Source organism: Tripterygium wilfordii, chromosome 1 (genome assembly GCF_013401445.1).
Source record: "Tripterygium wilfordii isolate XIE 37 chromosome 1, ASM1340144v1, whole genome shotgun sequence".
Lineage (NCBI taxonomy): Eukaryota > Viridiplantae > Streptophyta > Magnoliopsida > Celastrales > Celastraceae > Tripterygium > Tripterygium wilfordii.
The window spans coordinates 10,222,893-10,250,777 of record NC_052232.1 but is presented as its reverse complement, the minus strand read 5'-3'; the positions used below and the strand labels follow the sequence as shown (position 1 = coordinate 10,250,777).

General features: G+C 39.0%; 4 protein-coding genes across 4 annotated transcripts; all 4 read right to left on the bottom strand.

Annotated features, from left to right (window-relative positions):
• Positions 1–2,654: 2,654 nt before the first annotated feature.
• LOC119996617 lies at positions 2,655–3,413 on the bottom strand. Its single transcript, XM_038843317.1, has one exon. It carries the CDS (start codon positions 3,411–3,413, stop codon positions 2,655–2,657), a length of 759 nt encoding a protein of 252 aa, XP_038699245.1.
• A 7,458-nt stretch (positions 3,414–10,871) lies between these two features.
• On the bottom strand, positions 10,872–13,060 carry LOC120000542 (mannan endo-1,4-beta-mannosidase 7). The gene is made up of 5 exons (XM_038848660.1): positions 12,573–13,060; positions 12,272–12,466; positions 12,037–12,159; positions 11,748–11,950; positions 10,872–11,623 (listed from the first exon to the last, which is right to left on the bottom strand). Exons 1-5 carry the CDS (start codon positions 12,894–12,896, stop codon positions 11,167–11,169), a joined length of 1,302 nt encoding a protein of 433 aa, XP_038704588.1. The 5' UTR covers positions 12,897–13,060; the 3' UTR covers positions 10,872–11,166.
• A 1,346-nt stretch (positions 13,061–14,406) lies between these two features.
• On the bottom strand, positions 14,407–19,616 carry LOC120000532. The gene is made up of 5 exons (XM_038848650.1): positions 19,211–19,616; positions 17,737–18,551; positions 16,574–17,005; positions 15,090–15,787; positions 14,407–14,859 (listed from the first exon to the last, which is right to left on the bottom strand). The coding sequence occupies exons 2-4, from the start codon at positions 18,545–18,547 to the stop codon at positions 15,606–15,608; spliced, it is 1,425 nt and encodes a 474-aa protein (XP_038704578.1). The 5' UTR covers positions 18,548–18,551; positions 19,211–19,616; the 3' UTR covers positions 14,407–14,859; positions 15,090–15,605.
• Positions 19,617–20,387: 771 nt separating this feature from the next.
• On the bottom strand, positions 20,388–26,334 carry LOC120000523 (auxilin-like protein 1). Its single transcript, XM_038848638.1, has 8 exons — positions 25,828–26,334; positions 22,041–25,425; positions 21,901–21,973; positions 21,691–21,794; positions 21,544–21,609; positions 21,358–21,447; positions 20,900–21,076; positions 20,388–20,583 (listed from the first exon to the last, which is right to left on the bottom strand). The coding sequence occupies exons 1-8, from the start codon at positions 26,217–26,219 to the stop codon at positions 20,548–20,550; spliced, it is 4,323 nt and encodes a 1,440-aa protein (XP_038704566.1). The 5' UTR covers positions 26,220–26,334; the 3' UTR covers positions 20,388–20,547.
• Positions 26,335–27,885: the final 1,551 nt, after the last annotated feature.

Genomic DNA, 27,885 nt, shown 5'->3' with positions numbered 1-27,885 from the left:
AGTCTTCAAATATGAGGATAGAGAGTGTTATAAAGAGACTGTTGGGAATGCTCTAACCCAAAAATGACAAGTCTGGCATTAGTTCCATGTCAATTTATTGAAGATCATGAATTCCAACTGGAGCTCACATACATTCGTCTCATATCATACAGCCTGAATTGCCTAGAGATTCGATAACAACATCATGCAAGTTTGTTTTTTGAACTTATGATAACGATACGTAAAAGTTTGCTCTTTGGATATTTGGCATGGGTTTAAACTCGAAACGGCATGCCCGCTCACACATAAATTTCTTACCTGACAACATGATAAATTATGTTAAGACCTAATGTCCCACATCGGTTAGCCTTAGTACCAATCAAGTGGTTTATATAGGTAAAACCCATCCCCTACATGTAACGAGACATTTTTCTCAAACCTAGTTAATTGGGTTTTGACCCATTAGTAATTGGGTTTTGGCCTAGTGAGTTTGTAACTTTGACCTTTAGTAACTGAGATTGGGAGGAACAAAGCAGTGTGAACCCAATGTATTCTCGAGAATTGAAAAACTCAAAACGGATAATATTATTGACATGTATGGGGGTGTGAATTTATGATAAATTATGCCAAAGTATATATGACACGCATTGGTGACTAAAAAGTTTTTAAAGTGGTGATCTTGTGCCTTATAATTATTTAGGAATAATTGAGGGTTACTGACTTTAAGGGAATGAATGCGTTTGTTTGTGGGTACTATAATCATTACAACATCACTATATGTTATGTTGTACAATTAGTATATTAATTGTAAAGTAATTTAATCTTGTTTTGGAGAAGGGCACAAGGTCTCCAAAAGGTCAAATTTTAGCTTTGTCTTGGTCCTCACACGTAGTAGATATATAGTTCTAGTTTGTTAAAATAATTAATGATATAAGTGGGATTTTGGATGTATAGCCAGCTTATCTTCTTTTCCATGTTAGTGGGACCTCAAAACTTGTCATAAAATTGTTAGTATTAGACTAAAAGAATAACAATGTTATAGTCCCATTTTAACCCTAAATTCATATGACATGTGAGATACTCGTTGGTTATGAACACGAATGTCGGGTCCCCTAAAAGCTTAAACGTTCAACAATTCATATTTCATATGGACGAGGATTAAATTTGGTATACGAAATTGGGGGACGAAAAATTATTCTTAAAAGAACTAAGAGAGGAAAATATGTGCATGCGTACGCTTATATTAATATTAAAACCCTTAGAAATCTTTATTCCAACTCCATATACATTTTCTTTACTCATTTTTTACTTCATTAGAGAAAATTATGAACATTTAGCATCGAACTCGTGAAAGTTGAAGGATCTAACAGATGGATATAAGACCAAGCTGCCACATTATGCTTCAACCTCATTATTAGAACAAAACCTAACAAGTGTGTTTTTTTTTTTTTTTTCCCCCTTCTTAAAGACCAAAAGGAATTATGGACAAAGATTCGAGGAAAAGAGGGGACAAAATGCTTGACAATAATGTCTCTTTAAGACAACATTAGTGAAGACAAAAGTTGGGTAAAATTGAAATCCCTTTTTAAAAAAAATATGAAGAAAAAGAATAACTAAATTAATTCAAATCAACCACCCCAATTAGTTATTTATGGTGGAAATCATCATTACTACCGCTGAATATAAGGTGCAAAAAGGCCTTAAAATTAGGGTAGGCAAACAAAGATTTTTTTAAAAAAAAGAAGATCACTATAGATAAAGCTAGAAGTGACTTCTCCTAGCTAGCTAGATTGATTACAAATATGGTGAATGCAAAGTACACTTTTTTTTCCTTGATAATTCTGATAATGCTGTCATGATTGCTGCTAATTTTCCCACTACAAATTAAATTTAAAAAACAGTGCTGCTGCTTAAAGGAAAAGCTAGGGAATTCTCTCTAAAATGTGGAGACAGTGGGTGATGGTGCACATAGATAAAGAAAAAAACTTGGTGTGATTGATTAGAAAACTATGTAAACTCATGTTATTATTATTTGAGAAAAGTGGCCTTATTTGTTAAGGAAAGATAGCTTATTATTCATAATTGATGGCCTAACCACACATACAATTGTTGGTTAGATGTTTCATGGTGATTTTCACAGACGGAAGAACTCTGCAATTCGATAGATTCTTAATTAAATTCGTATTTAACAGTGCAGAAATAATCTATCAAAGTGATTTGGCAAACTTTCAAAATGTTTGATGCAGACGAATTCCAGTGCCCCAGATCCCATATTCCCAACATCAAGGAACAAATTTTAAGCATGAATTTAGAAAGTACTGGTGCTTGATTAATCAGAAGACTGAAACAAAGCATGTTCCAATACATCAATGAATGGAACCCTAAATCTGGAATATCAAATATGTGCCCCAGGTCTCCTTTTCACAGCAGACATGAAGAAAAACTGGACAAGCATTTGATTCCCTTTCACAGCATACCTACACCATGAAGCTTTTCTGCCACTTTTTTTGCCTAGTAAAGCAACAAAGACTGTACATGGCAATAAATATCATGAAAGGGAAGAATAGCATCGATGTAGAAAATTTTGAATTTTGCCTTGGTTTTTTTGTTTATCCACAACACTCTGAGTTTCCATGGTTTCCTTCTTTTTTAATTTTTCAGTAATTGCGGGTTGATTAAGCCTGGTTTGGAACAACAATGGCTATGGACTCTTGGCGTCGGAACTTCAAGTGCTTCGCTATGAAATCATCAATGGCTTTCTGGAACTCCTCGTCACTCAGATCTTCGCTCGGAAGCAGATCCTCGTCCGGAATCTCATCCGATTTCTTGCTTTTCCGGAACTTCTCTGTCTCCGATCGGCGGAGCTTCTCAACCGCCATCTCCGAGCTCTCTCTCTTCAGCTTCTCCGATTTTGACCTCCGATAAGGTTTCGGAGTATCCGACTCGGACTCCTTGTCGATGTCATTCTCACTCGCGTCAGAAATCGAAATCGCACTCTCTTGGCAGATGATTTCTTTGTCCTGGAACACGATCTCCTCTGCCTCAAGAGAAGGAGGATTAGCAACGGCCGCAGAATCCGCTGACAACAACTTTACTCCGCGATTCTCACTATTTTCTACACTATTTTCTATGAACTCCTCGTAGACCTCTGCCTCGGCGGGATTCTCGGCCGAGAATCCGCCGGACTTAGCGAAGAGTGCGCCGATGATTCCGTTGCAGAGCAAAACAACAAAAAGAGGACTCGTCACGATCCCCGCAAGCTTCTGGAAGTACTCGCCGGAGATTCTGACGGCGAAAGGAAGCCTAGTAAAGATCCACAATAAAAACACTAGAGCCAAACACAGCTCAACAAAACGAAACAGCTTCGCTGCACTTCGAAGCCGGTTGTAAGTAAGCATTATCGCACTAGTTTTCTCTTCCTTAACGTTCTCCATTTCGCTTAAACAGAAATACAAACAGAGCCAAATATCTCTCTACAGAGAAAATTTCAAAAGGAAGAGTCACAGAGAGTGTAGATTAAACGACGACGTACACTATAACACAGTCTGAGACTATCAGACTAGGCTATGCCAATATGCCCCCTCTTCTCTTTTCTTTTCCTCTACCAACAATTATTTCAACTGAGGGCAAATGAACCCTCTATGAGGACAAATCTTTGCCCTTTATAGACGCCTCGAAAACACGCCCCATTTTTAAAGAGAAATATCATTCTTTTAAGGGTGCCAGCGGGATTTTTTTTTTGGTTTGGTGAAGAGTGAACTCAAGGACTTCACCCCAATAATACATTCACGGAAGACATATAATACTCGCAATTACATGGGTCAATTAAGTTTTGAGTCAAAACCCAATGCAAAAATAACTCTAAATCGCGTTACAATGGGTGTCAGAACATATGACCTCCCACGCACATATGATAAGAGTTTTAAAGAGTTAATTTAACCATCTCTGAGCGGGATTTGGGGATCTACAATTCCTTAGAGTTTATTACGATAGAGAAATAACAGATAAATTTAAAAAATGAAAAAACAGAAGTTTGTTGTAATGTTGTACACCTGTGTTAAACCATTATATTAAAATTGTACGTTGTCATACTCTAAGCTAATTGTGGAGCCCCGGATTCGTCCAGGTCAGAAAACAGACATGGGTCCAGGCAACTTATGTGGGACCTACTAAGGCATGCCTCGTGGATTAAATGTGTTTTCTTCTAAATATTTTGGTCATTGACATCTGGGGTGGTGTTTGTCTGTTTGTTGATACATTGTGGCGCAGTAAGTTATGGGTTTTGATGGGGGGTAATGGCGTGTGCGTGACTCGATCGATGAGATGCGGAGGTGTAAGTTTTTTCACGTGTGTGTGGGTGTGGCGTCCGTACAAGTCCTACCAAGTCCTAACGCGCATTCTGGTCCTTTGGCTCATATTTCCTCTCACGGGAAGTGTATGCACAGCACAAATTTCCGGTTTCAAATATCTACTGTCATTGTTTGAGCTGGTCCAAACATTTCTCTATTTCTTGAAAATCCTTTTCCATTTGAATAGTGGTTTCTTGGCGTCATATTTAGTATCAATTGGGAAACGCAAGTCAAGGTAAGGTAAGGGGATCCATGTTGTTAATGACAGGTAGCTAAGATTCTTGGTTTTCTCCGTTTCTTACGCAAATACTTGTTTTGCTAAAAATTCTTGTGTGTATTTGATTTGATTATATGTCCTGATCATGCATTACATTATACAGCTCCATATATTAGTGTAAATTAAATATTTGCTTTGGAAGGAAGCCTGGTGCGAATGCATATAAAACACAGAGAGAGAGACCAGAAACCATTCGTGCACAAACCCGTACAAATTAAGCATTGGTTTGGCGTGTACCGTTATAATCACGTGGCCCTGAAATTCACTGTACCAGGACCAGGTTTGGTTAATTTGAGGGGGTAAAAATCAAATATAAAATACAGAATTGCAATTGTTTTTAAGTTTTTTCCTTATTTTTTGAAAAATGAAGCATAGTCTTTTGTTTGTTTAATCATATGGAGAAACAAAGCGGGTGTACAGAGAGAGAGAAATAAAGAGGTGATTTGTCAGACACGATTGTTTGTGTGGCCCTAAATTTATTAATCTTTGTCGGGAATGTTAGAAAATTCAATTCAAACACATTAAATAATATTGTCCGCCATGTCCCTCTCAAATTTGTTTTTGTATGCAGTTTACGTATATACCACTCAGTTGAGTTATACTAACACGATATGCGACTACAAGTCTTGACAGGAAAAGTAACATTCCAAGAAGTTCAAACAAACAACATCAAATATGCACATTTGATGTGAGAAGATAAATAAATTTTTGGTTTTTGAATTTGGGCTTCATGATCTGGTCAATTCTGGCTTTACACAATTTCAAGAGCGCTGCAGGCACTAGGCAGGCTTTGTTTTACTGGGTATTAGTTTATATATAGAAAGGCTAGATCACACTTAATTTAACTTTTCTCTCCGGCATGAACTGTTTTTTGGGCTAGTTAGAGGATAAAGGTTATACGTGGTTTGAATGAAACTAGACAAAAAGATGACATTGATAATCTCATCCTATTGATGTAAAGTTGATTACTTACATGTTTTTGGATAACCAAAACGATACCATATAAATTAGTCATTTAAACATTCAATAGTGGCATAAACTCGGACCATCAAACGCTCTCGCACATGACTTTTTTCCCTGACAATGAGACAAGTTGAGCCAAATGTTAGTGCGTAGTCACAAGGGTATTGCTTCAGTGAAATCAAACTCAGGATCAAGACCATTCGAGTTCATATGATTTAACCTCATAGAGATTTACCATTAAGTTATCGCCTAATTGGTTTTGCTTATTTTCTATCGTTTGTGGTTTTGGAATCGAATTGCTTGATCTTATCCAAACATTCGAAATATATTATATATTGTCGCTTACGTGGTTTAACACTTTAAACACTATGCTTTACCAAAAATCATAAAGCATAATATAACATCAAATGTGACTATATCTTGTTCATTTTCAGCACAAGCTAACGGTCATGTGGAGTAACGAACTTTTGAATCCTGAAAAATCAAGATAATTTAGGTAACCACCGGTCCACCACCAGTAGGCCCCATGCTCATTTTGGACAAAAAATGGTGGATCGCTTTCTTTGTATTAGTTTTGGGCTGGGCTCTCGTAAGCCCAATAAGAACAGTAAGTAGAAGGTCCAAGTCGTTGTAGATGGGCTGGTTGAGAACCCACTTTGCAAATAGTTTATAACGAGATTTGCCAGCCCATTCAGAGTGGACACGTGGCCTAATGGACTAATGAGAATACTGTATTGTCACTATTGTGGCCTGTGGCTGGGCTTTTAGTTTTCATGGTTTCAAGATCAGGCCTCTCAAGCCCATTAACCCATTTTCGAGCCTTCGGGTCGGGTTGGGTTTAACTCCCAATAAAGCTGTGTCGACGGGCAAGTCATTACAACTTGGGTTTAGTTTTTTACTTTTTTTTTTTAATTGTTATCAAGGGACAATGGAATATTATTTTATGTGTGAAATGTGAATATCAAAGTAGGGTTGCGCAATAGAAGTTTATTGCAATTTCCTTGTAATTTTATTCACATAGAGTCTGTTTGTTAGTGTGGGATCCACACATTTTTTTAAATTTGATAAACAGATTTGATGTTTTGATGACAATTGCAATGACTTATAGTGCAAGGGCTCTCATCTTGGTATGTGAGACATGTTTAGTCTCTGTTGTATGATACAAAGAGTCAAAGAGAGGACTAGGAATGTAAACGATCGGTTACAATCGTTTTTTTAAAAAATATTTACATGAATTTGGTCAATTATCAATGATTTTTTCGATTATTTTGATTTGTTACTAGTATTTTTTAAAAAATAACCGACTATTCGATCGGTTCATTTTCTATGATTTTTTGAACACTCCTAGAGACGACCTTTTGGGGGTTTTGATAAGGCTAGGGCCTAATAAGTGGCCATTTTCAATTCGAATAAAAGACTTGTAATTAAATAATAAATAATATATAAATAATGATTAAAAAAATTACTAACATTTTAATATTGTAAGGATTAGAACAGCAACCCTGTCTCAATTGTTGTTATTGAATATAAAATTTGTAAATTGTCAAAATCTGATGTGAGAGAATATAATCCAGCAACGTTGACCAACTAAACTTTTATTCGCTTTGTATAAGAAACCCGTCGCCATGGCTTGATCTCCAAGGTCTCTCTCTTTGTTCAAGCATGTCATTGTCGGCAACAACTAGGGCCTTCCTTCACAAACCCATTTTCAAATTTCTAGGCTTTCATGGTTCTAAGATCAGGCCTCTTAAACCCATTTCGTTTCTTCATTCCCCATCTTCGAATTTGACCTTATCTACTGGATTTGTTTCCAAGAATGCTGTTCCAAAGTCAATGGCTGAACTCGTCAAAACATCTGCGTTTGGGAGTAATAGTGGGGATGATTGTGACAGAGCCCTTGACCAAGAAGATTTAATAAATGGGTCTTCTGTGTTCGCGGCTCACGGGTTAGAATCGACTGTCCATGGCCTGGTTTGTGTGCTATTGCTCGATTCTTTTTCCCGTTCAATTAACATTTATATATATTGTTTTAGGAAGAACTTTTGGTAATTAACGTATCCATGTGTTTTTTTGTGCGTTTTAAGTAAGTCTACTGGTTTGTTTCCTCGTTTGTCTGTGAATTGTTTCTCCTTTTGTCTGTGAAGTTTTATAGCTTCGGAATCTTTTATAATTTCGCTGTCTATGTTGCTGATAAGTTCAAACCAATAACTGATTAGTATAGCTCAACAAATTCTTCTCCATGCTATTTTCCACTGATGTTGTGTAACACCCAGCTTGAGCGGGCAGGGCCACAAACTTATGTAGTGTCAAGCTTTGTGGTGTTGGGCGAGTTATTCAGTGGTGATGAGTTAAGTCTCTTGTTCCAAATCAATCTAAAATATAGAATCGGTCAAACTTTCAAATTAGTAACAAGTGCTTCTCCTGTGCTCAAACTAGTTTGAGCAAGCACCAGGGTTTAAGGTGTGGGCGGCTGGGCGCCCAGGAGTGTCTGTGGACTCTTACAGGATGTCTCCTTTCATGTACTTGTTCTGCCCATATACTTTTAAAGTAATTGCTTTTATCCTAATCCTTTTGATATTTCTCTTTGAACAGATGACATCTAAAGATCACGTTAATGGCCTACTTAGTTTGCTTATGTTAATAGACATGCCGATTTTTGGGAAATTATGTCATTGTTGGATTAACCGCATAACTGCCTCTGGTTGCAGAGTAAGTGGCTTGTAACTGGCCTATTTGCGGCCATCATTTTTTGGAGGCATGATGCTGAAGCCTTGTGGGCTGCTTCGGGGTCTGTCGTCAATACTATTCTATCATTGACTCTCAAAAGGGTCCTGAACCAAGAGCGACCTGTTTCCACACTAAGATCTGACCCTGGGATGCCATCCTCGCATGCACAAACCATATTCTTCCCTGCGTTTTTTGTTATTATATCAAGTAATTCTGCCTTCCCCTATTTGATTGTGAGCGGCGAAATTTATTTTCTTATCATATCTATTCACGAACTGCTGAGTTTCACAGAACATATTTACGCTCTCTTGTCAATAAATCAAATTGTAGCAGTAGTGAAAGTAAAGAACATGGAAGCAGAGTATTGTTTCCAGGGGTAGGTAGCAGATACTATTGAGGTCAAGGTGGTGAGGAGCCAACCACTAACACTCCTAATCAGTGCCAAGTTTTAGATGCCAAAAGAAATGAAAAACAATATCTTTTCAATCACAAGCTTCTTTTTGTTTTGTTTCTCTTCCCTTTTCTATCCGCTTCCGGGATGGGATATTGCATTCAAAAACAATTTATGTGTTTGGTGTTCTTAGTATCGACTGATGTTTTGTTCCATGGTATCTTGTTATCATGTGTAGTGTTCACTTGTTTCCTCTGCTACCTGATGCTGCAGTTGTGGAACGGCAAGGGGTGAATGAAATTACAATGAGCGTTAGCGGGCTTGCGTTAACAATTGGTTCTTATCTTGTAAGTGTAACATGTCTCTTCCCTCTTAGCAAAATGAATTCATCATAGATATTCGCGGTTTTGATTCTACGTCTCATTACTCGAAGACATTGATTCACAGTTTTTGTCTAGTTTACCGTTTTACTTCCCCTGCTCTTATATAATCCAGTTGCATGTCTCTTCCCTCTTAGCAAAATGAGTTCATTGTATATGTTTTGATTCTGCATCTCATTACTCAACAACATTGATTCGCAGTTTTTGTCTAGTTTACCGTTTAAACCCCTATTTTGATTATTATAATGTCTAAAGATACTGTAATCATGGAACAAAGAAGAATTTCCAAGGGCTCTCGAATCTTCTCGAAGAGGGCGAGATACCCGCGTCTTAGTTCTTGACGGTTTATTCTGTAGCAATTCTTATTGTAATTTCAATATTTTGTACACTATGCACTAACACAAAGTTAAGTGAAGAGGATCTCATGCTTGTTCTCTTGTGATTTGCAGTCATGGCTTACGGGTTGCAGAACAATTTCATATAATCAGGCAAGTGGTTGTGGGTGCCACCTTGGGTTCCATTTTCTCCATTTTCTGGTTTTGGTTGTGGAATGCTATTTTCCTCAAATTATTCATTTCCTCTTTGTGGGTTCGGATCATCGTTGTTTCAGGGGCTGCTGGGTTTTGCGTAGCCTTTATTTTGTATATAATCCGCCATTGGTTTACTGAGGAAATTACTAAGGTCCACTCTTATGAAAAGAGTGGACCATCCACCTCCTCTAAATAACTCTTTAAAGGTTATTATAGTCTTTACTCAGGTGAGCATCTCGAAGATATTTTTTAGATCCAATGGTGTTTGATGAAGGTGGACAAAAGGGTGGATGAAAATAGGGTGGACCTAAGAAGGTCCCGTTTACTGACGAACGCTGAATTTCAGGCTTATATTGGGAAAAATATGAGCTGAAAAGCAATTATTTTCACACTTTTTATTGAATATTGGAACTGGTTTGTTAGAGTAGAAGTGATAGGGATCCCAATAAATAATATCTCAGTCATCTCAATGACTTACATGTGACTCTCCGGTTCAATCACTAGATTTTGCGGGCCCTTACATTTAGACAAGATAAATTAATAGAATGACTGGATCCCAATAACATTTTTGTCCCTAGAGAGTGTTACGCATTGTGTCCAATAACTGGGCCCATATGGAGTAAACTAGTAAAGGCTCAGAGGAAACAGAACAGACGGGCTTAACACTACTTTCAATCAGGATATAATGTAGGCCCATAATCGAGCCCATGGAGAGTTGCGGCCCAAAATAGACAGGCCTACCGAACTAACACAATCATAGATTCATAGGATCCAGCATGTGGGATGTTTGGGCTGGCTATTGCCATGAGGCCCTCAGGAGTCAGGAGAAGGCTCAGAGCCTCAGAGTCTTGGCATACCGTAACGGTGTAACAAGGAAAATAAAGCTCGACTTGTTTTAGAAAATCGTGAATCCTAGCTTGAATCTAGATCTGGTTCTTACATTTTCTTGAATTGCGAGAATTTAGTGCTTGCCTCTACCATTTCTTAAATGCTGAGACTGTCGGATTCCAGTGTTATTCATCCCAACTATTCCAAATATTGAAATTGTCGTAAATTTCATATGAATGATATGGGACATTAGAATCCACGATACGATTTCACCTAGATGATGTGCATTTATCCCAACATTTAAAATGATTGGGACAAAAAACCACTGAGATCCTTAACATTTTCAAGTAGAGTAAGGTTGCATTGCCTGTTGGGTTTCCTAAAAATTGGTGTACAAGTACAGATAACTCCAGTATAGCCAAAAGAAGGAACCAAAGCACAAGGGAAAAGAGGAAAAACTGGATTTAATCTTAGTGCATGGTTTTCATTCAAGTTTAAAACACAAAAACCACATAATTTCACATCATCAACCTATATTCCAAGAAGCCTGATGTGAAGCTGTAAACAGGGGAATGCTATATATATAGTTTTCCAAATTCTACTTCCATGGCAAGACAAAGCTCCCTTAACAACTCAAACAAAAAACAACAAGAGCACATAAAGTATATCTTCTTATCAATCCCCCTGGACGAACAATATTCATCTCTAAGAGAGGAACCATTTGCCTGGAAACCCAATTCTTTTAGTTTCCAATACCCTTGCCTCTGTTCCTGCCTGACCATCGATTCCTCCTAGCAGCTCTTGCTCGCTTCCACCTCTCAACATTTCTCATTCTGGCAAAGATCTTTCGAATCTGGTAAAGCTTGTGAGACTGTTGGGAGATCACATTTGCAGTTGATGAGCTCTGGCTGAGTACTATCCCGTAGCCATCTTGGAATGAGTCCATGCCTTCAGTCAGAAGTTGCCAAAACATGCCTCCAGCTGCTGCTCCACCTCGTTTAGCAGACGAGTATATCTTGTAGTAAACAGTGTTGAACATCATGTCTCTTTGATTGGTGTTAAAGCCAGTATCTTTCCAGGATTTCCCGAATTCCGCAAGAAGTATTGGCTTTCGAAGAGTATATTGTGCATCTTGAATGTGGATATCGAGCCAGTTGTTCAAGAAAGACAGTTGAGATTGATCGTTTGAGTTAGATAACCTGTTGTCCAGCCAAACATGAAAAGCAATTATAAGCATATATTGAACAAATTATATGCTGTTCTCTTCAAGAAACTAATATGTGTTGTAGTAAGACAAATGCAATAGATGAAGAACATTATTACCATTGATCAGGATATGAGTGGACTGTGGCAAAATCAATGCCAGGGATCTGGTTATTTGCAATGAAGTCTGTTCCTATATCAAAACCAGGATTGAGTCTCTTTTTCTGTGGTGTTGATTGCCCATAAAATCCTTCTAACCCAGCTTCCAGCAAATGGTTTCTGTCGATAGACTTCACGAACGATGCCATTTCCGAGATCCAAGCCTATCATACAAGTAACAATGAATCAAACAAGAAGACATATGAGGAATGAATTATTATAAGGAATATGACAAAAATTATCTAAAAACCTGAATGGTCCTCCCTGAAGTATCAGAGGTGCATCTGGGTTCATTGATGAGCTCCCAGGCCATGATTGTTGGGTCATCTTTGTAATGAAGTCCAGTAAAACTGTTATATCTGTTAAGAACAGTCTGCAAAAGTCATAGATAAATCAGAATATAATTTCCATGGACTCATATATGCCACATCAACATCGAAAGACTTGATTATGATCAAGAACAAAAGTTAAACAACTCCTCTAACCTTAACATGATTCTTGTAGTAGCTCTTTACAACTGGGTTCCTAAAGAAATCATCGTCAGATGTCAGGTACTGCCCCTGATTTCTAGCCCAGTTTACATATTGCTTCTTCCCTCCCAAGCTGTCATAGTTGTTCACCATGCTCAATATGAGCTTAATCCCATACCTTCTGGCCTCAGCTATAACAAAATCCAACCCCTAAAATCCAGCAAAAGCATTCGAAAATTGAAAAACCCATATGAGCAAAATTTGAAAAATTATGGACATGAAAGGCCAAAGAGGAGAAAGAAAGAAAGGGTTTGACCTTGAACATTTCCTCATTGTATGAGCCAGGAGAGTACTGTAAGGGCCTGTAGCCACCATCACTGAAAGCCCAAGTTCTAGCCACTGTAAGGCTATGGCTTGAAGCTTCCCTAAAGGCAGATGAAACTTTGGATCTCTGAGTTGGGTCAGAGGCCACATACATCAACCAGTAAGCATTGAAGCCATTAGCATAGTAAGGGTTACCATTCAATAGGAACTTCACTCCTTGGGTCCTAATGAAACCATCTCCAGCTTCAACTTGAGTATAGGAACACTCTTGGTGGAACAAAATGGCAAGCAAAAGAGCAAACACCAAATGCCTCATCTCTCTTGTTATGAGAGAAAAGAAAAGAATCTTTATGGATATATATAGAAGAGTTGTTGTTTAAAAGATGCTCAGAGGTAGATGAGGCTGTTTAAGCAGCTTGCGATGAAGTTTTGTCTTCTAATAGCTGTAAAATCAACAAGTAAACCGACAATGAAAGTATTCCTATCCTTCCTTAAAGCCATAAAAGCAAGAGTTGTTGTTTAAAAGATGCTCAGAGGTAGATGAGGCTGTTTAAGCAGCTTGCGATGAAGTTTTGTCTTCTAATAGCTGTAAAATCAACAAGTAAACCGACAATGAAAGTATTCCTATCCTTCCTTAAAGCCATAAAAGCAAGACCATCTCCTTCATGTGACATGCATAATCCATGAAGCATGGCAAGCAAGTGGGGTTACATCACTAAATGCGAAAAAAGAAGCAGCCAGAACTTAGTTATGAGTTCAAACTCCACCCCCATTACCCTAAACAAAATATAAACACAGACTTAATGAGACCCGACTTGTGGTATAAAATCTCACCGTAACATAAGGCTGTAACAGAGGAACCAAGTACCCCACTTTGACTAATGCCAGCCACAACTATAAAAGTACGGATACTTGAGAACAGTCCACAAAATGGAAAAGCTAGTTACACCCAACCCTCATAGCATTTCAAGATTTCAAACAATGCTCTCTAAAAGAACCCAAAAGGGAAAGGGGGGAAAGGGAAAATGTCAATGGAAGAAAAACAACTTTATTTTGTTTCCATGATTTGCTTCGAGCCTCTCAGTTCCATCAATCACGCATAAAGTAGAAACAAAAATGGGGATTGTTGCGTAATGACTGTTACCCATGAAAGTAAGGCGAGTGTTGAGATGGGCATCTTCTTCCAATCTTCCTAGTCCCCACCTGGTAAGTAAAGGCCAAAAGCATACTATTAGGTCTTTACTTTACCTTTCAAATCCCTAAACGATAAACACGTCTCAATCTTACCCAACACTTGTCACCAACTTACTGTGTTTAGTAGTTGGAATCCCATGTGAGATTGTAATTTGTATGCACGGCTTCTATCGCTCGCCCTATTTTGATGGCCTCACTCGTGCCTCGTGGACTTCCCTCATTGAATATCATAATGTGACCGCATGTGCCAATGCTCCTTCTCCTGAAAATACATTCAAGCATCATTTATGATAGGGATTCCTTACCATTGCTTATTCCATTTATCCCTATTACTCGACCGTACATATATGATTTCATTAAGTCTGTGGCGTTCACGAATTTATTTAAATTTTATATATCCAATCCAGCAACTGTACATATATGATTTCATTAAGTCTAACCTGTGGAGTTCACCAATTTATTTGAATTTTGTATACGAGAATAACTTGATTCGAAGATTAGAACCTTTTATCATTTTCCTTGGAACTGTTAGTACTTGGGACCTGCCTACCTTCCCTTTCTTTATGTTCTCTTATAAAACGGGACCCGCATTAAGATTTGCCTTTATGCGAGATCCAAGTAACAGAAGAAAAGAAACAAAAATATTAATATTGCTAACGGTGCCGTTTGGGCCCACGAAATTTGTTTGCAGTGAAACACGGATCTACCGTCCGATCTCAGGACTTCTGGTAGGTCAACTAGGCCCACAGGCTCGAGATCTCCAACTCGACAAAAGAAGCATCTCGTACGAGGCGTCGCATGGGGGTCCTTCCTGAGCCTGTCGGCATCATAACAGCCTTAACAGAATAACAGGAGGTGCAGTGCACGTCGGCGTCTGGCCATTATGCTAAGCACTTGGGCCTGGGCCTGGGCCTGGGCAAACGATAAGACCCAAAGAGGAGGTGGCTTAGAGACCAACCCATGAGGACATAAACTGAACTTCAGAGGAAGTCATGTTATAGTGCTCGAATTTGACCTCCCCCATAGCCATAATTCTTCAGAAGCCGTTCATCTTGCCTCCAATGCTCTTTTACTTTCACTTCTACCTGTTCAAAGAGCAAATTACCAAGCTTTAATCTCTCCCAATCCTAAAACAACAAAGTATAATAAATGCTCATATGATGTTTCTCCAAACAATTTGGTAGAACCCTAACGACTTCCAGATATAATGAGAACATTTCCATACTGAAACATGCATTGCTTGTACAGGAAAAGGTTCAGTAATGGAGCATCACATACTCATAGATTATACAAACAATAACAATAGAAGACATACCTCAAGATAAACTTTCTTCTGTAAGAAGTCTTCAATGTTGAGCCGAGCAGCTCTTGTAAGCAATTTCAAAGCCTTTCCTTACTGCAGTGGTCATGCAGACATGAAGTCGGATAAAAGCTTACCAAAGCAACTAAATCTCAGATCATTAACAAGAAAAAACTCCCTCTCAGGACAAAATTTATATTTTAACAGCCGCCTCTAAGTGAATGAGTGAGCCAGGAGAAAACACCTTATTATCATGTGTAACAACACATAAAGCATGATGTCAACGGTCCGAAAATGGAAATACTTAACCTGTAAACCAAAATAATAGTAATTTTCCACCTAATCATTCTTGTTAGACCACCCAAAGCACGCGCAGTTGAAGGTCACAGTGGAGGTGGTGCTCTAACATAGACGGAACAATAAATACGCAGAATGCAATCACAAGAGCAAGACATTGCTATTCACAATGAGGCAAATTACTATCTCCTTTTCTTCTAAGAAAAGCATCATAGACCATTTTTTCGTATCTGCTTATTGTTTAGCTGCATCATTACTTTCAGAAGCCTGAGACCCATTGCTGGAAACCGATGCATCTCCTGAGGGGAGGTAAGACCATGCTAAGGCTGCTGTGCCAAGAGTTATGGCAGTAGCAATTGATCCCCAGACCCAATGCTGCCTTAGTTTCCTTGTATGCCTATTACGCCGCCCCATCTCTGCACAAAACAAGTATAACAATTAAGAGGATATCAAGGGACTACCCATGATTGGCCTACTTGAAGCTGGTAAATTAACATTCTAACAAGTAAAACAAGGGTGCTAGAAATTGTTCCCAAGTTTTCATCATCCCTGCATTGTTTACCAAACCAACACAACTCAAACATTGAAAGATGGGCATTATTTTCAACATCCAACTCCAAAATAAAATCATATGATAGCAGGACCACTAACGTAATTCTATCACTACAACATTTGTCCCATGTTGCTAGTAGGAACCCTAGCTTTATTGATATCACCCAACTTCACCGAAAACCAAACCACTGTGCACCATAACACAATTCTTAAGCGAGTGGCCATGCCATCAAGCCATAGAGGTGCTACTTGTAGGGAAGGTAAAAAAAGCAACAATTCCCCACTAAAAGAACTCCATCAAATTTACATGCAAAATAAAACCAATTTACTAAATAAATCAACGGCATGAAGAATCATTAAGCATACTGGCAAATATCCATCCATCACTTTTTGCCTGTTTAATACAGGACTACAAGTCATACAAATTTCTATAGCATGTCATACAATAGGTTATGCTGATGGAAAATAAACAGAAAGGGACAACGAATTACAGTTAGCATGCATGACATAATGGACATTCACAAAGTGTGTCCAACAAATCACAAAGTCAAAACAGTTCGCAGGCAAAACAAGTTCAAAAGTTGTCCCACATCATATACATTATAAATTAACCAAGGGGTAAAGGATAATCAACATATAGAAAATCTCACCTATAGCTTCTTGATTTCTCTGAGACATTTCTCGATTCACAGCCTCATAATATTGAAGTCGGTCCGACAAACGTGCAATCTCAAAGTTCTTTGCCTCAACCAAAGCTTCCATCTCGGTCTCCATCTCAGCTTTTGCTGTGCCCCTTCCAATAGAATGTGATACAAACCGTGCAAGATTAACTTGCCGGCATAGCTCTTCTACAGGATCAGCAGTCGTATGCTCCCCTTCTGCTAGAGCAGTAGGCTGTCCAAGCATCAATCCCACAAGGGCCAGTTGTTGTCTAATATGTTCCCACTGGCTTCGCATGTCATTCAGAGCTTCTTCTGCTTGCTTCCGCTTCTCTATCTCCATCAATAAACTCAATCTTATGTCACTCAGTTCGGCTTCAACATCGCGAACAGCGGTCTGTAGCCCACTCTCAGACGACAGTTCTAGAGTTAAAAGAATGAAGACAGACAAGTAAACTTTTTATGCTTAACATATTATTCTTCAAAAGTGAAACTGGAGAACGTTATGATACACATCCTAATCTTCGCAGTGCAGCGACGAAGACTCGTAAAATTTCCAAAAATTTTGAACATCTGCATACTTATACATACATTTTATTTTAGGTTATTAAACAACAACAGGATATATAATGACAAGACTTGCGAGCAGGAAAGCCAAAATCAAGGATACAAGCATTTAACATACATATGTATAACGTGTATAGATGTGTATATGTCAATTAAGATTTAAGACCAACATCATCAAATCTTTTATCCCAAACAACATCGGGTAGGGTGCATGAATCAATATAAGAAGTTAGTGTGAACTCATAACATGCATTATCCTTTGCCATTTCCTATCCAATACTACACTCTAAATGAATCGTACAGAGTCCAAGTCTTCTCTTACTACCGGTGTTTTTTTTACACCAACAGGAAATGATTCCAACACAAGGAAAATGTGAAACCTCATCTAAGTGGACCAGTGTAATACTACCACCACTTAATGTATGCAACAACACGACCAACAAGAGGATAAAACGCGAAACATTTAACATAAAGTAAATAATATAAACCCTCCACCAACTCATTGAGTGACAATATAATCCACCTCCAGAAAAAGAAGAAACAAAAAGGACATCCATTAAAATAATCAAGAAGAAAAGTCCAAGTACCTTCCCAAGCATCATAAAAATCCCACATCGGTGTAGCTAGCTTCAGAGAACTTTCTGCCACAAAAATATCCTCTCCATCTGTATTGCTTGTGACACTCATTGAATCCTGTGGATCAAAGAAATCCTCAGAGTCAAGATCTCTTTCAGGACTTGACATAGCAGGCTTCAGCATGCCATTTCCCTTGTCAAAGTCAACATGCATGTTACTTTCCCCAAGTTCCCCATGATTGCTCCCTATTTCACCAGTATGGACACCATTCACAACATGCTGAACAACAACAGGGCCACGAATTACACCATCATCGCGCTCTTCTTCAATATGGCTATCGTAAATTCCATTTTTACGCTCCTCTTGAACATTATCTGGAATTTTAGAATCAGGAATTGTCGAAGTAACAACACCATTCTTAGTTGAATCCACAGTGTTAGTTTTTGCAACATTTGAATTCCCATTGACCTTGTCCTTATCAAGGGTTTTCCTTCGAGACGATACATCAACCTCAGAAGAACTCTTCAGGAGCCGGGGCCCACGACGCTTGTGATTGACGATGTATGGGGAAGGAGGGAATGACAATGACGAAGGTGAATCTGGGAGTGGAGTTGCTTCAGGAGTAGCATAGAGGGCTGGCGAAATCTGGGGGCGTGGAGGTCTCCTCTCAATTACTGACGTACTATTTCCCCTCTCCAGCTTGGAATTGTTAGCAGGTTTCGTATTTGGAATAGGCCTTGAATTAGGAGCAGATTTGTCAAGTGATCTGGAAGCTCCAGGTTCTAACAACCTATCCAAAGCTATAGCTGTGAATGTTGACATGTCACTGCATCATCACAAAATCAGACCATTCACTCAAACCTCTTTTATTAACTATTTAATCTATATATTATAACACCGTTCAAAACTATGACTAACCAGAAGCTGACATTCAAGAAAAAGAGAAAAACTATATAAACGAAGTCGTGAGCTTGATGTTAAGGAAGTAAATATGTACAAGCCTTTAATTTATTCAGCTGAGAAAACAACCGGTCTGGAAATTAAACAGGGTAAACCAATTTCGTCTACTCAAACCTATGAAGAACAAAGAACTCCATATGTTCAATACTTCTAATCACTGAAACTCAAATGGTCATAAGAGAACAGAACCTCCATGCAACTTAAACCCTACCAAAATAATTTCAAACCAACCAACCTGAAATTGGAACATTCAACCAAAAACAATAAAAATATTGAAGTCTTCTTTACAAGCTCCGTAATTAACAGAAAATGATATCGGAAATCACAAAATTTCCCCGCATCCACACCCTAACAATCCGTGTTGCAGTTAAGAAATGGTCAAAAGAAAATATAACCAGAAAGTCCACATATCTCGCGCATAAATAAAACAGTTATGTCGCAAAGTCATTCATTACCTCTCTCAATTTTTCTCAGCAACCAAAAAGCAGCTAAAAATGAACAAAAAATTCAATGAAATCCTCTTACCTTCTTTGAACAATAAACGTTCTGGCGGCGGCGGTGGTAACCTCACCGAAGAGCAAATATCTTTGTGATCGCGTTTAATAGAGAAGAGAAGTGGAGAAACCAGAGCGTACCCAGCAAGGTAGAAGACGAAACAGCATAGTCTTTTGTTCCATTTTCAGAGAGATAATAAGAAAACACAGATAGAAATAGCTTCACGAATCTGCTGTGAGCGTCCAAAAAGAGAGGAAGGGGAGTGTGGAATGAAAATCCAAACCCCTCTCCCAAGCTTTTTATCGCAACGACCGCCTCTGCTGCTGAGTGCTCGCCAACCCCTCTCTCTCGTTTGTCTCCGCCAATATTTGAAACACGACCTCCTCTCCCTTGCTCTTCCTGTTTTTGTCCTTTCCAATTTTCTTGGGTCTTGTGATGGACAGGTGGCCCAATCGAAATCAATAAGTCTTAGCTGGACACGGGATTTGAATGTAAAGATCATAGTCAAATAAAGGGCACTTTTGGGAATTCGACAATTGGGAGAATGAACGTCACGTACAAGGCTGGGAAGATTTTACCATTTATCGGATGTAGTCGGATCACGTAGCATCCCTTGGAAAAGAAGTTAGAATGATGTTGTCAGGTAAGATAAGCAAAAGGAAGCATAGTCGTTTGGCGGTTTGGGTAACTTTTACGTCTTACAAACACTTATATGGAGGAGAGTTTATCCAGCCATTGCTCCATTGGTGATGATCTAATTGGCTGGTCCGAATTTGAGTTTGGTGAGCTATTCAAAAAGCACCTGAGTTATTCTCGATTACTAAAAAAGAGTTTATTGTCAATTGGTACTCTATTGGGTTGTAGTGAGAGGCTCCCCCTAAAGGACAGCTCAAACTTCAAACCACTCAAAGAGGGAAAGAGTTTATTGTCAATTGGTACTCTGTTGGGTTGTAGTGAAAGGCTCCCTCAAACGGACAGGTCAAACATCAAACCATTCAAAGAGGGTTTGTTAACACTGGTGCCCTGCTCATCCTTCTGGAAAAAAAATGGTCTTTGTGGATCATTAGAAAATGAGTTTAAAACTTTAAATGGGGATCTTTACCCTCATTTTCGATTCTTGGACGGGCTGGGCTGGGGCCTGTGTTACATGTAGGCCCAGCCCGTTTTCCCAGACTTACCGGCTAATATCAATCAATTCAACTCATGATTTAGAACATAAAGCAGCCGCCCTTTTTTCCCTTCAATAATGGCGGTTAAAACCTATTTACCTGCGATGAAGATTACACCCACCAACTACAAATTTGACAAGAATCATAGGGCGAATATAAAATGCATTTACTCTTGAGTAGCAAAGCAATACGCCTGTGCTACCGCCCTTCTGAGTTGAATCTGTTCCAAGCATCCTGGGAATCAACCACCAAAATAATCATATGGTAACCATCAAGCATTCTGCCACCATATGTAACTATCAGACAACACACAGGTAACAAGACCCCCTATCATATTAGGAAGGGTAAGAACTAAGAATGGAGTTTGCTTTTGCTACCTAAGTTCTCAATGCTGCCTCATCAATGTGAGCCGCATAGCCAGTGGCAGAAGAAAACATATTTTGGGGGTATAGCATTACCCTTGTTAAAAAGTGCACGTCTCTCAAGTATATTTTTTATAAATTTTGATTATAACAGAAGTGACCAAAGAAATAAAATCCATGCAACATACCTTCAGAAGATCAAAGACCTTTTCACATCTGTACTTCTGCTGGATGCTAGCTCCCCGTTGCTGTAATTTGTCAGGATGAACACAAAGAGTAGCTTTTCGGTAAGCTTTCTTTACAGCAGCTGACGTTATAACTTCTGTTAGCGGAATTGGCTGCCAACCGCTATCAGGGCCAAGGATCTGCCAATGATGATAACTTGGTTCAAATAACCTATTTTAGAATGGTATACCAGAGGATGAACTCTGAGAAATAGCAGCAAGCGATGGAGGTATATGGTACTTTCTTAATTTATTACGTCTATGAACATATGATGTATGACAACTCTCAGACACGGACACCAGTACAAGAAAAAGTGTAGTATCTAAGATTATTGAGGGGAGAGGTTTCTGACTGCTGACGTTCGCTATTTAACATGGAATTTTCTGACAGTAGTAAAGAAAACCAGAAAACAAAGACATACATATTGCAATGTCGAAAGCAATGCACGCAAATTTCCTTCCTTCCCACTTGACCACCTTCTAACATCAGCAGCCAGACTTTCAGCCAATCTCTGAAAACAAAGAAGAACAAGAGAGAGAAAGATAGTGAATGAAGAATACAATAACATTTAAGGGTGGTTCAAGAGATATCATCAGAAGATGCTCACATTTCTCTCCGCTTGTTCTCTTTGAACGAGAAGATCCCACATATTCTTCTCCGCCAGAGCTTTTGCCTGCAATAATTCTAGAATGCTAAGGTCTATTTGCAAATATAAACAGATAAATCAGTAAATTGCTGCGTATTCAAATTATACCGCGCGCTCAGCTGTTCGCTGATGCCTCTCCAACCTAGCTTTACACCTTTGAGGTGATTCCCCTTCAACTCCATCAGACTTTTTGCCATGATATGAAGCTTTATCTGGGAAAAAAGACAACCGTTTAAAAACATAATAGCATGTAAAGAAACCAAGAAATTTTGCTAGCAGAAAATTAGTTGAACTAATCATACTTCAGGAATCACATACCACCATAAGCATAAGGATATGGATATGCTGAGCCACCAAAAGGGTTGGCATTCTGAAATTGATTTTGCAAATCCTGCAATTTTTATTCTTTAGAAAGCTATTGTCAATATATTTTATAAACAGCAATGAATTATACTCACAGAGGATGAAGAGCTTGGTCTCATTCCCTGATTTCTGGAGGAGCCAGAGAACTTATCTGAAGTAGATCTTTCCATTCGTTCTCTAGCCTCAAAGGCAACCTTTTCGGCCATTGCTTTTTCTGCACGTTCTCGAGCCTCTGCAGTTGCTCTTTCTACAGCAGTACGCTCTGCCCTGAGCCTGCTCTCTGCAGATGTCTTATCTGATAACATCTTATCCCTAGCTTCTGCACATGCCTTTTCTAGTCTTTCACGAGCCTCTGCCAATGCTCTTTGTCTAGCTTCAACAGTCGCTCGCTCCACAGCAGCCCTCTCTGCCCTCTCACGAGCTTCAGCATAAGTCCTATCACGGGCTTCAAGTGCTGACCTGTCTACAGCCATTCTATCTTTTTCTCTTTCCCTCTCCCTCTCCATCTCTTCTTCTACCCTTCTAAGACGTTCCTGCTCCAGCTCTCTTTCTCGTTTCATTCTTAAAGCTTCTTTCTCCTCTGATGCACAAGCCTCATTAAGATGCTTTTTTCTTCTTTCAGCACTTTGACCAATATTAATCTGATGCGCTGCTTCCCGTGTACTTCCCTTACTTTGACTTAAAGCTGGCTCAGCTGCTTCTATTTTTCTTCCAGTTTCAACCGACTCTTTCACCACTCGAGTAGACATGACTTTCTCCTTGTTGTCCACCTGATATACTGTAACCTGGGTGTGCTTGATACCATTTTCTCTTTCTCCCCATTCATTAACAAACTTCCTTCCTTGATTTTTAATATCCAAGTCCATCTCAGAGGCACTTTTGATTTTCTCAACAATTCGTTGTCCAAGACCAAGGTCAGCATCCCTTGCCTTCTTCAAACTGTCATCCATGTTAAGTGCCTCCGCAACATCTGTCATTCTGAATACATTCCCCTCAAGCACCACATCACCTCCCAACAAGCGAGAGGCTTTAGATTTTCCATCAACCATCATACTCTCCATTTCAACTGCTTCTGAGTTCCTAAGTATAGAACTGGGTTTGACAGGTGTCCCTCCATTATTCTCGCCATCAAAAGCATATTTAGTTGCTTCTACTTTTATACAATTCTCCTCATGCTTGACAGTAAATTGAATTGATCTGAGGTTTTTACTATCATCTGGCAGACAACTCTCATTGAATACCCTGACATCCTCCCCCCCCAAGTGCCCATGCATTCCTTGAGCCACGTCTATTTTCTTCTGCTCATTATTTTGCTTTGTCTGCTTATGCATTTCATTCCCTCCCTTCAGTTTGTTACTCTCAGTAGCATTTTCAAGCATCCTCTCGGTCGTGATCTCCTCCTTTTTATCAGCATCTCTTTGTTTCTCCTCATTTTCCACCCACTCAAGAGCCTCTTTTTGCATCTGTTCATTTTCTTCTCTTTCACGTGTCTTCTTCTGTTTCCTTTCAGTCTCTTCCCATTCAATGGCCTCTCTCAGTCTCATCTCACTCTCTTCAAGCTGAAGAGCCTCTTTTACTCTCTTCTCATTTTCTTCTCTTTCGCAATCCTCCCTGTGTGTCCTCTCATTCTTTTCCACTTCAGTAGCCTCTTTTAATCTCTTTTCCATCTCTTCTAGCTCCAGAGCCTTTCCGTCATGATTAGTGTGTATCTCTTTCTTCTCATTTTCCTCCCGCTCAAGGACCTCCTTGATCTTCTTCTCTTTTGCCTCCTGTTCAGAAACCTCCTTCAGTCTTCTATTCTCCTCCGCTCTTTTGAGAGCCTTGTTAAGCTTTCTCTCATTTTCTTCTCCCTCAAAAGCCTGAAGTTGCCTATCTTCATTTTCTCGTCTTTGACGTGACTTTTTGCGTCTCTTTTCACCTTCCATACTGTTATTGGCCTCCTTTAGATGCTGCCCTTTCGCCAGCTTCATGCTTTGATGAACTGTATACTTGTTCTCTTTCCCAGCTGAATCCTCATTTTCTTCTGATTCATCAGTTCCAGTACATTTCTTCACAGCTTCAACAGTTTGTTGGCCTGTTCTGAACAACTTGTCAACTTCTCCATGTTCAAGAGCTTCTTGATCCATGTTTGCCTTCTTTTCATCCTCCTTTTGTGTGCATATCCCATCGAATGTTTCTAAAGTGACACTGTTTTCTTCATGATTATAAGCTCCTTTCATTACTTTCACCTTAGTCTCATATTCCTCCAACTCATAAGACTCGCTAACTGGGTTTGATTTCTCATCATTTTCCTTTGGGTGCCCATATGCTTCCAGGGCCGACTTTTTTTCCTTCTTCTTACACCCCTGCTGTTCTGAATTTGGTAACAAAATGTTTGCACTATCTATCTGCACAAATTTCTGTCTCAATCTATCTACCTTCACTAGTTCGAAAAATTGTGTTGCTTCTTTCCATTCATCCACAACATCAATTTTATCAGGCTCTTGGGTTGACCAGAATTCGTTGGTAGCCTTTGGCAATGAAGACACTTTAGCTCCATCTAGTGGTTTTTCTCCAACTACTGAAACCCGAACTGCATCAGTTGTACGTGTTGCCTTATACCTCTCCTTAACAGAAAATCTCATTCCACCGAGGTCTCCAGCACAATCACTCTGCAATGACTCATCTCTCATACCACTGGATACTTCAAAAGTCTTGTCGACCTTTCCAGTCCCATCATTCTTTGGTCCTGGTTTTGCACAGTTTTGAGAATTCCCCCTCTTTTTCTCCAGTAAATCCTTTGCACTTCTCAGTTTAGCTTGAGCTTTCTCCATTGCTTCTATCATAGCAGCAGCAGATACAGCCGCAGATGAGCTTGCATCAACCTCTACATCAAAGAATCTAGGAGAATTATCACCTGGAGTTGATTCGGAAACAACACTTTTAGAACTTGAAGAAGCCCTTCTGGAATCAACCTTTTTGAAATCTAATGCGGGTGGAGGTCTAGAAGGAGGAGGCACTTGCGAGGGCTGAGTTCGAAGGCTAACATCAGAAACTGTAACAAACATCTCCTTAGGAAGAGATCCACTTCTACTATATCGTTTTTGAGATTCAAGGTAATTTCCAAATGTCAGCATGTCTGTACTACCATTGCAGGAGTATGACATGGTTTTTCTGAGGTGCTTTCCCTTCATTTCCCCACTAAAATCCATGTTGAGATTGCCATCATCGGTTACCTCCAAAGATGGATTCTCAAAACCTGCCCCGCTCAGATAAGTGTTTTCATCAACAAGAAGAGTATATCCTGGGAAAGAATGGAACTGAGGTACGTGAGTAATCCCATTCGAGATATCTGCATTGCTTCCTTGATTAGCTATATGATATGATATGCTGAACTCTGTACTGCCATCAACTGGCTCGTAAACCTCCTGGTTTGAGAAGTGTAGGTTCTTTGCAGAATCATCTGAAACTTCAGACAGGGTCTCAGATGCTGCTGGTGTCCTGTAATGAGAAAACCAAACAAACATATGACCCTTGCCAGACCAGGCTAAAATTAATCAATAAACTACTCTTTTGGCCAATAAAGAAGCAATAGAACCCCACTGAAACAGTACAGAGTTTGTCAAAAAAAAAAAAACGCAACAGTTACAGAAGCACAACATGAATTAAAGAAAAACAGCTAAAATATTATATGTCACTCTCTCATCAACGAGAATCTCCACAATATCTTAATTCACACAAAGCATTACAGTAACTTACTCACCGAAATGAAACCAACAGAAACTCAACCAGGTTAATCGCGCACTTCACGGATTTTAAGCATTATAACGCAAATAAGGAAGAAACATTAAAAAAACAGGTTTAGAAACTAAGATAAAACGAAAATTCTAAAAATGCGCATACCAGTCGTCGTCAGAAAAATCTCCATTACCACCATGACCGTTGGTCTCCTCCGTCCTCCGCAAGTCCTCATACGACACAGTAAAGTCCAGGGCGTCAAATCCGCCGAAGACCTCCCCATAGTCGAAACCAGACCTCTGAACATCAAAGAACACCTCAGCATCATCTTCAACCAAGGGAAGATCAAGCACGGGAATCGAGGAGGCGCGTGAGGCGTGAACAGCGCCGAATATCTCGCTGTAGTCCTCCACGCGCGGGGCGAGTGTCTGAGGCACCCTGAACCTCGGCGGGTCACCGAAAACGTCGTCGTAGGCGATACTCCTTGCCGCTACAGCGCCATTGCAGGTTTTCTTGGAGAGTGTGCTTGGTTGTCGAGAATGTGAGTAATTTTCCATGAAAATGACGCCTCTAGGGTTCTGCGTTACCCGTGTAGTGCGTTTTGCTCTCTCTCTCTGCAGAGTCTTTGCAGACTGTCGAGACAGAAGGAGAGAGCGAACGAAAAGAGAGAGAATAAATGCTCAAATTATTAGAAATCAAAACAAGAAGAAAAGGAGCGAATCAGTTAAATTACCAATATAGGGCCCAAAATACTGCATGCGAATTCTTATTTTATTTTACCGGTGTTTTAAATTTTGAAAATGGAAATAAAGTTGTTGAGAGGAACAACAAGTGTGTGGCCGGTAACCGGGACAACGCGGCAATGGGATTGGTGTCTACGACAAAGGATTAGAGGGCTTCGCAATTCAAGTCGTGAAATCATATTTGTCTTTTCGAAATTCAATATAATATAAATTTGAATAGTTAAATTCATGTGCACAAAAATTCTCATTTGAAGACTTGATAAATTTGATCGAACTCCGATACATAGTTACATGGATATTTGTTCATAATGATAATCGAACTCATGAGAGATTCATTAACTAGACTATGATCTAATTTGTAGGTTGGCAAGTCGCTGCCAACAGTGTCCGAATTTTGGAACCAGGGATGTTAATGAGAATGTTAACACCTAGTCCTCATGTAACCATACATGGAGATGAATAAGAATAAGGACAACAGAAGCAACTCTGGTACTGTTCAGAGCCTGCCATTTTGGATGTATTAGGTGTTTATTCTTTGGACTATATAAGTAAATCCTAGTTGACCCAACAAAAGGACTATTTGGTTGCTAAGTCGTCTGAATTTGGACCTTGAACATCCAAGTGGTTCTTTACTGCAAATTGGATGAGAAATGAGAAACTCTTTTACTTCAACGAAATCTTTTCTTAATCTCAAAATGAGAAATTTATCATAAATTCCATTCCATTCACATTAATAATAATATTGCTCATTTTAAATTTATTGATTCTCATAGATACATCGAATCAAACCAAGGAAAATGCTTGTTTAGTCAAGAGGAAGGCTTATCCTTATAAATTATATTGGATCCTCACATATTTTGGATGTGGGATTTTTAACAAAATTTTGTCAAAGTCAATACATGACCATAAAAATATTGTTTTTAATGAGAATCGAATGTAGAACAATTGATACCATTAAAAAAACTCAAACACCAATGCAATAATGCAAGAAGTTTGTTGAAAGTTGAAACCTACAAAAATTTAAATTATGTATTTTAGAGGGTGTTGTCCTCCAAGTGTTTAGGGAATAGGGATGATTGATTTGATATAGGGATGATTGATTTGATGGCATTAAACAGAAGCCTCAACCGTCCCTAATTATTGGCAATGCAATGGTCATGAGCTGGTCATTGGCCAAACCAATGATTCAATACACATGTCTACCCTCTCAATATAATTATCAGTAGTCATGAGCTTTCACATAATTGAGAATTTAATAACTATAATTTTTTTTAACCGATAATACTTCTGTAGATGTACTTTTTTTTTTACAGTTCAGTAAACTCAAACTCAAGTCAGACTAGACACGTACAAATCCGTCCGATAATTTAATTTAACTGAAAGTCCAACACAAATCACTTGAAGTGACGTTATGTTAGAATCGAACTCCCAACTTTGAGCGAGATTTTTTACGCCCTAAATATGAAAATATAACCAGCTA